General features: G+C 38.7%; 1 protein-coding gene across 2 annotated transcripts in view; it reads right to left on the reverse strand.

Moving 5' to 3' along the window:
- Positions 1–2,610: 2,610 nt before the first annotated feature.
- DCTN4 (dynactin subunit 4) overlaps positions 2,611–12,844 on the reverse strand; it is a 31,768-nt gene continuing 21,534 nt past the window's right edge. For both annotated transcript variants that reach the window (XM_090288427.1, XM_090288428.1), the window contains 5 exons: positions 11,509–11,582; positions 8,707–8,761; positions 7,602–7,709; positions 5,741–5,838; positions 2,611–2,928 (listed from right to left, as the gene is read on the reverse strand). In XM_090288427.1, coding sequence (XP_090144553.1) covers positions 2,715–2,928; positions 5,741–5,838; positions 7,602–7,709; positions 8,707–8,761; positions 11,509–11,582 — 549 coding nt within the window. In that variant the 3' untranslated portion in view covers positions 2,611–2,714. The remainder of the gene's footprint in view (positions 2,929–5,740; positions 5,839–7,601; positions 7,710–8,706; positions 8,762–11,508; positions 11,583–12,844) is intronic.

Below are 12,844 nucleotides of genomic sequence, written 5' to 3' on the forward strand. Positions count from 1 at the left end.
GTGGCTACTTGTGGGAGCCGGGCCATTTTGTATATCTGAAAGGATCTCTTTGGGAGCCAGGACCCGGAGAGAAGCTGGTAGAGACCTAACAACATAACATTTACATAATGGTTCTGAACATGTTTATAAGGAGCTCAGGTAACAGCTACCCATAGAATGGTACAGGGAACCAATCTGATGTGGTTTTAGCTCAGTGCATTTAAAGAGATGGAAGAAGGAAGCATGGCCCACTGACTCACATACTCACTCTCGACTCCACCGTCCTCTTACTCTGAGCCACGCTGTCACAGTCAGTCTTCATGAAACCAAACAGAAGACATTCAAGCTTTGTCTGCTTTATTTCACTAATTAAGTTAAGCAATAAGGCAACACAGGAACCTGTCATTCATAAAGATCAAGGAGTGCCTCTCATTCCCAAAAGGAACCAAAAAGGATGTTTCTTCACAAATATGCATCACATTTAGCTCATTACACCTACAAGCACTTTGAATGAAAGAAAGTTTTGGCGGGCTAATCAAATCACAAATCCAAATTAACTTCGCCTTACGTTTCCAGAACTGCAGTCTCTATTGCTAATGACGTCTAATTCGCCTGCAGTGGTGCGCAAGGGCTGTGCACTAAAAACCTTGCACCTGATCTAGTACACAAAAGCAACAAATACAGTTCCAAATTCACCAGCTGCAGGAGTTGAACCATTTCTCCTCACACACAGAACACCAGCTTGCACTGAAAACTACCTTGAGGAAACACTGAACCAATGGCGCTGTTCTTCTGGAGGTTAATTTGGCTTCTGAAGAAAAAAATCCTATGTTCAAAAGTGTTTTTGTGTTTCTGTCACGGGGGGTGGGTGGGGATGAGACCCATTACTTCAACAGTATTACTTTTGGGAACAAATACCAGCAACATGCCATAAATGCACGACATCCACCCGTGTGTAGTCTGTGCAGATGTGTAAACTAAGAAAGCTCTTCTCCACTCTGATGCCCTTTCCTCCACTGGCAAATGGGAGCAGTGGCCTCGTAGTAGGTTCTAGCAGGTAGTGAAATAAAAATTAACTTGACATTCTGTGGGGTCACAACCAATTAAACTATTTCTAGAGCTTGTAAATCTGTAATTATACAACCTCTGCCCCAAGTTTTAAGAGGCTAAAAACCTTACTATTATTGTCATAATATTAACACTGTAGCATGTATATTACTCTGTGGAATATTGTTTCATAAAATTGGCTTGACCTCAAGAATACCACTTAGTGTCTTTCAAAGGCTTCCTAAGTATTTTTATCTCCCTGGAGAGCTAACAAGAAACAATGTCCTATCTATATTTCTAGATTACTATATATCTTAATTTTTTCTTTAATTTAAACTAAAGGCTTGAACTTAAAAACAAAACCAGGGTAAACAGGAAATTTCTCTTTTCACCAAAAGTCTACTGTCCACTTGCTGACAATGCGTTTACAGAAAACGTGGTGTAGCTAGTGGTCTACTTTGTCAAGTCTCCTTGGAAAAAACATCACAGAATTTAAGGTTAACAACCCAGGGTACAGAGTGAAAACAGAATGTGTACTGTTAGGCAAGTGTTCTAGGCTACTTGCTGAGCTATTTTATGGTTTACAATTAAAATGATCTGTTTTGACACACACGGTAACAGTCAAATTCAGGACAGGGAAAAGTTCTTAATATTCGCTTTTGGATTCAAGAGATAATTGTTAATCTCCCCTTCCAATCAGTGGAAAGAACATTAGTTCATATCATGCTAAGAACCTAACCTTTAAAATGTTTTCTACATTCCAGAAGTGAACTTGTCCACCGAATCTTCTGTGGGCTCCCTCCAGGTCCCAAATACTCAGAACAATCTATTGAGTTAGAGGCGGAGCGGAGCAGGGGTAGGGAGTAAGACATACAAAGACCGCCTCCCTGTGGAAGCATTAATCCCTGGATAGTGTGGCAACATTTAAAATACATGGAACTTGCCACCCCCTTGACATGACATGTAAATGCCTGCTTCTCAATTTCTTCTTTAAAAAAAAAGTTTCATATTCTACTAAGAAAAAAAAATTTAAGAGTAACCAATAAATATCTTGTATTCATTCAGAAGAGGGCAAATAAGAGTGTCTTAAGAATTTGACAGATTTTTCCAATCATCACAAAACTAAAGACAATGTGACAATTCTATTTTTCTGTCAAACGAAAATCGATGGCATGATGGGAGCCACGATGGCAGGCAAAGGGATATGATTAGGCTGCTAGGTTATATCTAATGGAATGCAGAATGCAGCTGTACGCTGAGACCAATGTCAGATCATGACTAGCAGGTCTTCCTTTCAGTAATCACTTTAAGTTTCTTCTGTGAGATTATGATCCTCTGTGAGATCAGATCAGGAGATAATATGTTGGAGTTTCTCAAGTGTAAATCTAATGCCACGCCAAGGAACAGCCATCCCTTCTTGAGATGGAACTGTGCTGTTGTTATTAAACGTGCAGGGTTCAGTGAGGGAGGCACAGATTTACTGGTGTGAACAGAAGTGAGAGCAAGAGGAACAGCAGTTTACCCTGTGTCCCTAATGCCTTGCCTATGCCCCCGCCCTCCTAGGGACAGGACTCAGTAGTGCGTGGGTACATCGTTATAAACAAGGCCTAATGAAGCAGCAGCTTCCATATTTTAACATGGGTTTGTAGTGATACTGTCCTTTGGAATCTGCCCACCAGTGAAACCTTTTATGGGAGAAGTGGGCCCAAACTGAGCTCCACATGCTGCGTGAGCCAGATGACTTCGGTGCTCTGGTCACTTTCTTCGATGGGGCGGATGGGGGCTGCCAGGTTTTTAAAATCATGCTTCATCTTAAAGCACACGGTCACGTCGCCCTCCTCACGTTGTGGGGTCACTTTGATGAAAATACCCACTTTGTTGGCCTTTCTGAAGGCGATGATGCTGTGGAAGGAAACAAGCACAGTGTTAGGCAGGTCACTAGTCAGCCCAGCCACTAAGACTTACAGTCACTTTATGGCTCAACAGGCAATCTCTGATGACAAGATACAACCCCTACCCCGTTCACCAGCAATGAAGAGTTTCTTCAGCAAAATGTGATCTCCTTATTTTTTAAATGTTACAAGAGTAAAATATAGTTATACAAATTCAAATGGGAAAAAGTAAAAGTCTTTCCCCTTATTTTTCCTCTCAGCACAAGAGAAAAACTGCCAACACTTTGGTTCTTAACCTACCAGATATTTTTCTATTTACACTTTTCTGCTCTTTTAACCAACAAGAATGGGACACATTATTCTGCAACTTGCTTTTTTCACTGTTAATCACAAACACCTTTCCATTCTGGTACATACAGATCTTCTCCATTCTACTTAGTGGCCGCCTGGTGTTCTAGTCTGTATTGACCAGGACTGGCACACACTGAAGTTGTTGCCGAAGTTCCTCTGTGATAGAAACAAGGGAGCTGCAAACACCCTTTTATGTTTCACTTTTGTGCACATGCGGTAATATTTCTATGGAACACAGACTGATCATAACTCAGAGCTAAAGGAATTTCTGAAACAACATAAATCAGTGGGTTTTTTTTGTAAAATAACCTCTTTAAATTAGGAATTCTCAGAATAGAAAAAAAAAAACACCACTTTTCTTGAGTTTTCCATTTCACTTTTCTCTGACATGCACTTGAAATTTGTGCTTTAGCAACTTCAAAAAGTAATGAAATAAACAGAATTTAATCTACTGTCCAAATGATACTCAGTCTCAGAAGTTACTGGAATTAAACATTTACACATTTCAACAGTCTTACATAGCATTAATTTACAGGTATCTAAAAGTCCTATAAAGTATAGTAATGTGAAATATAATCAGTTCAATTTTATTAATCTGTCATGAAATTAATCTAACTGGATTTTGATATTTCAGGTGATCTTTCAAGAAGCTGACCTTGGCTTAACAAATTTATGTACCTAATTAATGTAATTTAAGGACCACCATAAAGCAAAAGATTATAGAGAATGTGGTTTGTATTGTAGTTAACTAACTAAACTTTGATCTGTATCAGATTTGTTTTTAAAAATTCAGTTAAAAATAAGAAAAACTAAGTCTATTGCTCTATCCTTGATTTCCCAAGCAATCACTGCCATCTGGGGAGCTTTAAAAAACAAACAAGCAAGCAAAATAAATAAATAAATAAACCCTGCCCTGGCTGGTGTGGTTCAGTTGGTTGGAGTGTCGTCCTATAAACTGAAAGGTTGGGGTTTGATTCCCAGCCAGGGCACATGCTTAGGTTGCGGGTCTGATCCCCGGTTGAGGTCTGTGTGAGAGGTTAACTGATCTGTTTCTCTCCTTCTCTCTCTCCCTCCCTTCTCCTCTCTCTAAAATCAGTAAGCATATCCTCGGGGTGAGGATAAAAAAAAAAAAAAAATTCAGATTTCTGGTGCCGCACCATAGGCCTGCTAAAGAGAATCTCTGGAGTGGAATTTGGGACTCTACAGAACAAAACATAACAAATTGCCCACCCTGCGGCTTTCTAAAGTTAAGTCATTTGGTAATTGCTGTACTAATCTCACCTTTGCCCCCAGTTTATTTTTCCAACCCATCCTATGTTCTCTCTTCTTTCCAATATCTTGCTAAGGGAGCTTTTGAGCTTTCTGATATAAAACCTTAAATATTCCCTGGGCCAGTATATTAAGCTACTGCTTTTCAGCTCCAAGCCCACCTTCTACATCTTGTTTTGTGATCCAGGACTGTACAAAGCACATTTCTGTTCTGCAGGCTGGCTCCCTGTCAGGTCCCCTTTAGGGGGCTCTAAGGGGAGCCTAGAACCTGCAGGAGGGAGGGGCTTGCTCCTCCCCCAAGCGTCCTGTCTGGGAGTGGTCCCCATGCGCATCACTCCAGCAACACTCTTTCATCCAGCAAGTGGCAAGAGCCAGCGGCAGTCTTCCGACTCTCGCATAACCGGCTTTCTCACGCACGCCTCTTCTGCCACTCCGAGATGTCAGCACCTGTCAAACAGTGTCCCCTCTCTTATCTCCCCACAGGTCTGAATTTCAGCTGCATGGGGTTCCTCTTTCCAGCTTCTCAATTTTATTAATTCTAACCATTTTCCTTTGTTCCGTCAGCCCTGGGGTGGAAGCTGCTGCATAAAATTGCTATCTCTGGGATACTGCAGAGTTCTTTTTAACCTCTGAAGATATCCACTTAACAATTCTTTCTATTAAATCCTCTCTACTCAGATAATGTGATTTCTGTCTTTAGACTGGATGCTGACTGATGCATTGCCCATTCAGGAAAAGGTCTGGTTTTTTACTTTTCATTTATTATACATGACAGTAAAATCTATTAATTACTCTAAGAGAGCAAGGGTAGGGGTGGACAAATCCAATGATAAACCTTTAGGGATATTGTATTGTGTTCACAATCATTATAAATCATGCACTGGACATTTTTTTATTAACATGGGAAAATATATTTACCTGAAAAAAACAAAGGTTAAAATAACATGCTTACAAAATGATACCAATGATGAAAGAAATATACGAAAGGACAAACACCAAAATGTTAATGATGCTTATCCCTGGCGGTCAGATTTTCTTTTCTTTTCTTCTTCATGGTTTTATATACATTTCCCAAATTTCTACAGTAATTATTTTGTAAGAAGAGAATTTTTTTTTTTAATCCAGATTAAAAAACTGGGATTTGTAAGTGGGCCTCCTGTATCAGGCAATTGTGGTGTGCGGGTCACAAAAAGATCACTCACTCAGGATCGTCCTGAAAGTCCTGGGGTTCCGCCAGCTCGTCATACTCAGCGGCTGCGTCCTTGCCAGCCAGCACCAGCTCTTTGGGGGGTACTGCCACCTAGGGAGCGACAGAGAGGCTGTCCTCAAAAGGGATCACTGACCTATGCATTCAGAAGCAATTGGCAAGACTCAAGAAACAAACAGCATTTACTATCACTTATATAAAGCTTAAAAACACTTAAAAAATACAGACATTTCTAGTTAAAATATAAGGACAAAGAAATATACGGGAATGATCAAGTCAGGTGAGTGCTTACTTCACTGCCGCTGCATTGGGAAATTCAAGTGGGAAGGACATAAGGGCTTTAATTGTGTCTTCAATGTTTCACTTCTTACAGGGATGGAGGTACATGGGGATGTGCTATATTATTTTTCAAACTCTGTGATATATCTAAAACAGCTCATCGTCTTTTTAAAAAAAGAAAAACATAAGGGCAGAACATTGGTGCCAGCATAGAATTTTCTGAAATGAGGATGTTGGGTATGTTTACGGTCTTGGAAAACAGTTAAGCATTCTTCAGACTTATCCTTATGTTGTAACTAGGCTTCAACTTTGCTGTGTCAGAGGTAACATACCAATGTCAACTTCATTTCTAATTATGGATACAAATGTGGCTGGGGAGGTGTAAAGAGAATAAAAATAGCAAATCCACAAGCTGGGTATTTGCCTCAGCACTTATTTCTGTCTCTCTCATTATTGGACTAGCTTAGAGTTATTTTAAAAATAAATAAATAAATAAATAAAAAAGACCAAGGACATATGTGTGTCATTTCTCTTTGGAAGTAATGCTAATAAGTGAAATAATAAGTCCTCCACTTAAGGACTAAAAGGAAGGAAGCTCTCATAAATAAAGTACAAGGAAGAAAAGAAAAAAGGGACAGAGAAATTTTCAACTAATAAGTACTATTTGAATAATAGCTAATTAAAGACAGGCAGCCTTTCTATCAATTTTTATTAATGACTATCATGCTGAATTATGAATCAGTAACAAATGGTCTACAGAGACAAGTTCTTGATCTACAATTTCAAGTACCAAATAAATCACCAAATAGCAAAATGTATAAAGGCCACATTTCATTCATAAACTAACACTGAGAATCAACATCACCTATTTTAATATTTAGTTAGTGCCATGTATCCTCTATGTAAGCAGAAGGCATCTAGAGGAGGCATACCAGTTTTTAAAGGATGCGTTACTTCTTATCAGTCTTGAAGAATGAGTATGCATTAGACTGAAAGAGAGGTATGAGCATGTAGGCCAGGGGCGTGGGGATAGGAGGGAGGCATTCTAAATAAAACGAATAGCATATGCAATTCTCCAGCATGAAAGTTCATGATCCATTGGATCTGCCTGGTTCACAATCATTCCCACGTATGATCTAGAGAATGCTGGATCTGCAGATCGTGGGGAAGATAATCTTAGAACAGATAGAGGTGAGGACATCACAGGGCTCTTTTGCTATGCCAAGGAATTTGAATTTTGTCTCAAAGTCAGAGGAACAGCAAATGATAATCAACATGTCATGATCAAAGTCAGATTTTAGAAAGACCACCCTGGTGGCAAGACTGATGGATTAGAATGCAAGCGAGGGTGGGCCACAAACAATAAGGTCAGTTAGGAAGTTCCTGTCACAGTTCAGGTGAGAAATGAGTCCTTCAAACAGGGCAGTGGCAGTGTGTTTGCAGATCAAGTAAAACCTTAGGAGGCAGAATCAGAACCGATGACTGCTTGGATGTGGGAATGAAAGAGTGGGGCGTCCTGTAAGCCAGGTCAAATGAGGTCACTGAGTGTCAGCCAGAATAAGGCCGAATGCTCCTACCTGAGCGGTGCTGTTGATATTATCAGGGTCCCCCTCATCGCACTCCAGCAGCGTCACGTGGGTGAGGTTCTCCAATGGATTCGTAAGAGTCAGGAGCACCTGGCTCTCCTGTGCAATAGGAAAAGCACCTCTCAGACACATTCTACTACTGCCACCTAGGTCCATTTTCTTAGCTGCTATACCAAATATTTCACAAAATCCTCACCCGCCTTCCCCAATCACTCCTGAGCAATAACACCCATCCATACCGCTCCATCATTGTATTCTCAAAGTGCTCACTTATTCCTATTCTATTATTTATGTGTTAGACCATACACTTTTAGAGTTGCTGTTTCACTGAGGAAATGGGACAGATCCCATAGAAAGGGCCAGTTACTCTTAGGAATTCCAGAAATTCTAAGGAATGTATAAAATCTAAATGATTATTTAAAGTTTACAATTCTTACTCCACCAAGCCCTCCACTTCAGGCCTAGAAGTAAGGAAGCCCTCATAAATAAAACACGGGAGCCACAGGCTCGTCCGTCATATTAATGACACAGAAAAAATGGCGCAGTAAGACTGTAGAAGACTTTCAAGATTTTTTGAACCATAGTTTGCCCTTGTTTTGCACTCTCTTGAGATTAGCAAAAAATTCTTTAAAATGAGCGACTTTACAAATGTCTTGAAAGGAAAGAACTAAAGAGGGTGCTGCAGAATACTCTACAGTTCATTTGTGGCATGGTGGTGGTGGTGGTGGAATAGATAAGGACCTCGAAGTAGAGAGAGGCTGTGGTCGAGAAGAAATCTAATCTAGATGATTCCTGGTATGCACACGAGGTGACGGAGAATAGCTGAAGATGCCTGTGGGGTTCAACGGCTCTCCTTTCACCACCCATGATTCCATCTCTCTGCACGTGCACACCGCTCCATTCAAAGATGTTACTGTCAAGAATGCCAGCTTAAAGGAATTTAAAATCTCAATCCCTTTATTATTCCAAACTTTCTTCTTTTCTATCCACTGCTTATTGCATCCCATGCCAAATACACACAGCCACCGCCACACACCTGCACACATCTTTGATCAACGAATTCTTTCTTTTCCTATTAATAAAGCAAAGTACTAACCTTCATGTAGCGAAGATTGGGAATCGACATGATTCTCACTTCTGGGATATAATTGCTGTGCATCAATAAAAAACACATTAATGATTATTGGAGTCTCAAAAAATTATTTTTTAAGCTAGTAAAGCAAAGATTTCATGTTAATTAAAACAAGTCAAGTAAAAAGAATTTTAGAGAATTATATCACCATCACAGTGAGAACTTAAGACATTAGCCACACTGGTACTGAGTTCTTTCTGACATGTCTACTTCTAGTTTAGAGCCTATAGATGTGTGGGTATCATGGAAGATATCTTCCCTCTATAGTTATTATACATATTTTTGAGATAATGATTTAATTATACATTGTAGGAGAGTAAAAACCCTACCACATACTTTTATATAGTTCTTACCATGTGGCCAGGCAATGTTCTATGCACTTTACAAATATGAACTCACGTACTCTTCACTGCAACTTCACGAGACAGGCATTATCACTACCCCCATTATAAAGATGAAACACTAGGCTTAGGAAGAGAAGTAACCTGCTGGTAAGTGGCCAAGGATTCAAACCCACGCAGTCTGGCTCCGGAGCCCTTGCCCTTACCCCCTGTGCTACGCTGCCTTTCTAAAGGAGACCATAAAATTGCACTCACATGTGTTTGTTCTGGACTCAAAACTGTCCTGGTTCAAATCCCAGTTCAGTATTTATATACCAAGATACTCCTTTGTAAAGACCAGGGCAAGATATTTACCTTGCTGCGCTTCGGTTTTCTCAATTTTAAAATGACAATAACAGTATCTATATTCTTATGAAGAATACATTAATATATGTAAAAGTACTTGGAACAAAGTACTCATAAATGTTAGTAATTGTGCATATATTAACTTAAGATAAAACGTACTGAAGAGACACTAAAAGTGGGGGTGGAGGGGAAAGTGAACTTTAAAATAGAGGCAATAAGGTATTTTAACTTCAGACTAGATATTTCTTCATGCTGGTCATCAGGATTACCCAAATAACTTAATATAAATGCAAGGGCCCCATTATAAAGGATTTGGATTTAGCAGGGAACATTTACTAAGATTTCTAGGCGATACTGCTGTGATGTCAGAAAAAAGCACTTTTGCTTAAAGCAAGCTTAAGAAATTAATGCTAGGTACATCCTACCTTTCAGGGTTTCTATAATGAGTGTAATTCTTAATTAAGAAAGGTGTTCACACCAGACTTCACATGTGCCTTTTTTATAGTTTTCTTCCTTGCTAAGCAGTCATGTATTAAATAATAGTTAGGAAAACAGAACATATTTTATGGTGGTTTACAGTTATAAAGCATTTGCAAACATCACCGCTCAACTGATTCAACCCTGAGAGGACGGCAGGACTGGTATTTCCATTCCAGAGAGGAGGGAAGTTAAGTTTAGACAAAGAGAATAAGTGACAGACCCCATAAGGCCCTTTTAGTTCCTTCCTCCAAACTCACCAGACCAACACTTCTCAACCTTTTGACTTCCAGTGACTTTTTAATTGCTGTATCATATTCTATAGCACTAGTGTTATCTCAGTAATCAACTATTTCTTTGTTTTGTTTTAAAGATTTTATTATTTAGTTTTAGATAAAGGGGAAGGGAGGGAGAGCGGGAGAGAAACATCAATGTGTGGTTGCCTCTTGCATGTCCCCAGTGGGGGACCTGGCCTGCAACCCAGGCATGTGCCCTGACTGGGAATCAAACCAATGACCCTTTAGTTCTCAGGCTGGCGCTCAATCCACTGAGCCACACCAGCCAGGGCTCAACTATTTCTTTGTTAATGGTTGATCAACTTGACACTGAAATTACTTCCAGCTTTTGTCATTAAAACGCTGTAATATACCTCCTTATAACTGTATTGGTGCTTTTGTTTCTTCATAGATTTTTGAGATAATACTGCTGAGTTAAAACGTCTATGTAATTTTGTCTTGATTTTCCAGACCACTTGCCAAAAACACTAGCAAATACAAGCCTACAATCAGTGTATACAAATGTTTACCCACATTCTCACAAGCACCAGATGATCTTGATTTTTTAAAACTTTTCCTAACAAGTCTCAGCATCTTTCCATATAGTATTTACTGGTCCATTTGGAATTCCTCTTCTGTGAGCTGCCTGTTCAAATCCTTTCCAATTTATGGGAATTCTGCATTTCAGGGAATTAAACTTGAATTTGTAATGAAATGGCAAATATTCTTTTCTGTTCTACAGCCTCAGGACCTTGTTGCAGCTTCTGAGCTTCCTGCCTTACTAAGGAAAGACTCTCTCACCCTAAGTCAAGACAATATTTTCCTAATTTTCGAAATATTTTTATTTGACGGGTGATTTTCATACACAAAAATTCCTTTCTACTGACAAGTCTCAGTGAGTTAATACTAACTAATCATTTTTATCCCACAGTGAAGCATTATTAAAACACAGTTTAATAGAATGAATATTGTTACAAGGAGAGTCTTCAATTTGCTGTACACTGATTTTTTAATTTTTTCATTTTTACAAGATAATTTCCAAACTTTGGTACTTTGAGGTTTGTAATGAATGATGCGTAACTCTCCACCCAGTAGTATGGCCCCAGAGCACACTAGCACTGTGGCACTGATACAAACACACCCTGGGTTCTGTCTAAAGATTTGCCTTAAACTTCATGGTATATAATTCAAAACCTAAACAGGAACAGAATAGCAAGATGATTCTGATGTAGTTTTTCTTTTCTTTTGAAAGCCAAGAGTAAGCACATTTCACAATGAAAAAGAATCCCCAAAACAGTAACCAAAAACACCAATCCCAAAATACTCACACAGCAACCAGCTGGATTTTAAATTTGATAGATGTTGGATTAAATTCTGGCTTGCTCAAATTATGTTCACATTTCTAAAAAGAAAAAATATATAGTTATATATCAGAGGAAAATAAGAACACACTCTGCTCATTCAGGGACCTACTAAATTCAGAAGGATACCATTTACTAGAGTTTTGTTTTATTTCACTGCAAGACCACTGTTTTAAAATAGTGTATGCTACAGATAACCAAAATATACAAAAGATCTTTTCAACTTCTGGATATAAGTAACCACACTATCAAATATTGCTATACCGTGACAGTGTTTCAAAACTTGATAAAAGTAACACATACTGAGTACTTATTATATGTGCTGAACAATGTAGATTTTGCTGATTTTTCCTCTTTCTTGTTTTCTTTAATATTGTTTTTTTGTCCTTTTTATTTCCTCTCTACTAGCTTACAAGGTATACATTCTCGGTTTAAGTAGACTTAGACACTGCAGAACTTATGAGGCAAGTGTATTCTGTTCCCATTTCACAGATGATGAAAATGGGGCACTAGAAGAATAAGTAATCTGTGCAACTTCAGCGCCAGTGAGAACTGGACCTGGGATTTAAATCCAAGCAGTATGATTACAGTACTCATGATTTAAAATACAGTAACAATTGTTTACTAATTTCCTGAATGGGTACAACATGCACCTGGTTAAAAAAATGTCTATAAGAGTACAAAAAGGTACAGCGTCAAGTACCCAGTACCTATCCCTTTGTTCCTCTCCCCAGAGTCAACTAGTTTCTCATGTGTTTTCCCCAGACGGCCCATGCACATAGATTTATACACACACATCAACATTCTTTTAAACAATAACACAAAAGGGGACATTTTATATACTCTTCTGCCTTTTTTTCATTTACTCTATCTTGGAATTCCATACCAGCACACACAGAGATGCCTCTGTAATCCTACTGTAATGATTTCTGTAACTTACTTAATCAGATCCAAACTGATGGATGTTTCCATGATTTTGCTACTACAAATAGTACTTTAATAAGTATTTTCATACATCAATCATTTTCCACATGTGTAAATGTATTGGTAGAATAATTTCCTAAACGTGAATCAGTGGGTATGTGTATTTTTAATTTTGATAATGCCGAATTGCTAACTTCTGCCAACCTGGTAACTTATGAAATGGTATCTCACTGTAGTTTTAATGTGTATTTCCCTCATCACTGTGTAAGTTTGAGTATCTTTCCTATTTCTTGGGTTTTGGGATTTCCTCTGCCTGACTAGTATGTGAGTATCTACTGGTTGTTTTTATACTGAGATATCTTTTCCTTAGTGATTTGCT

This window comes from Furipterus horrens, unplaced genomic scaffold (assembly GCF_987537825.1).
Source record: "Furipterus horrens unplaced genomic scaffold, mFurHor1.1.pri manual_scaffold_10, whole genome shotgun sequence".
In the NCBI taxonomy this organism is placed as follows: domain Eukaryota; kingdom Metazoa; phylum Chordata; class Mammalia; order Chiroptera; family Furipteridae; genus Furipterus; species Furipterus horrens.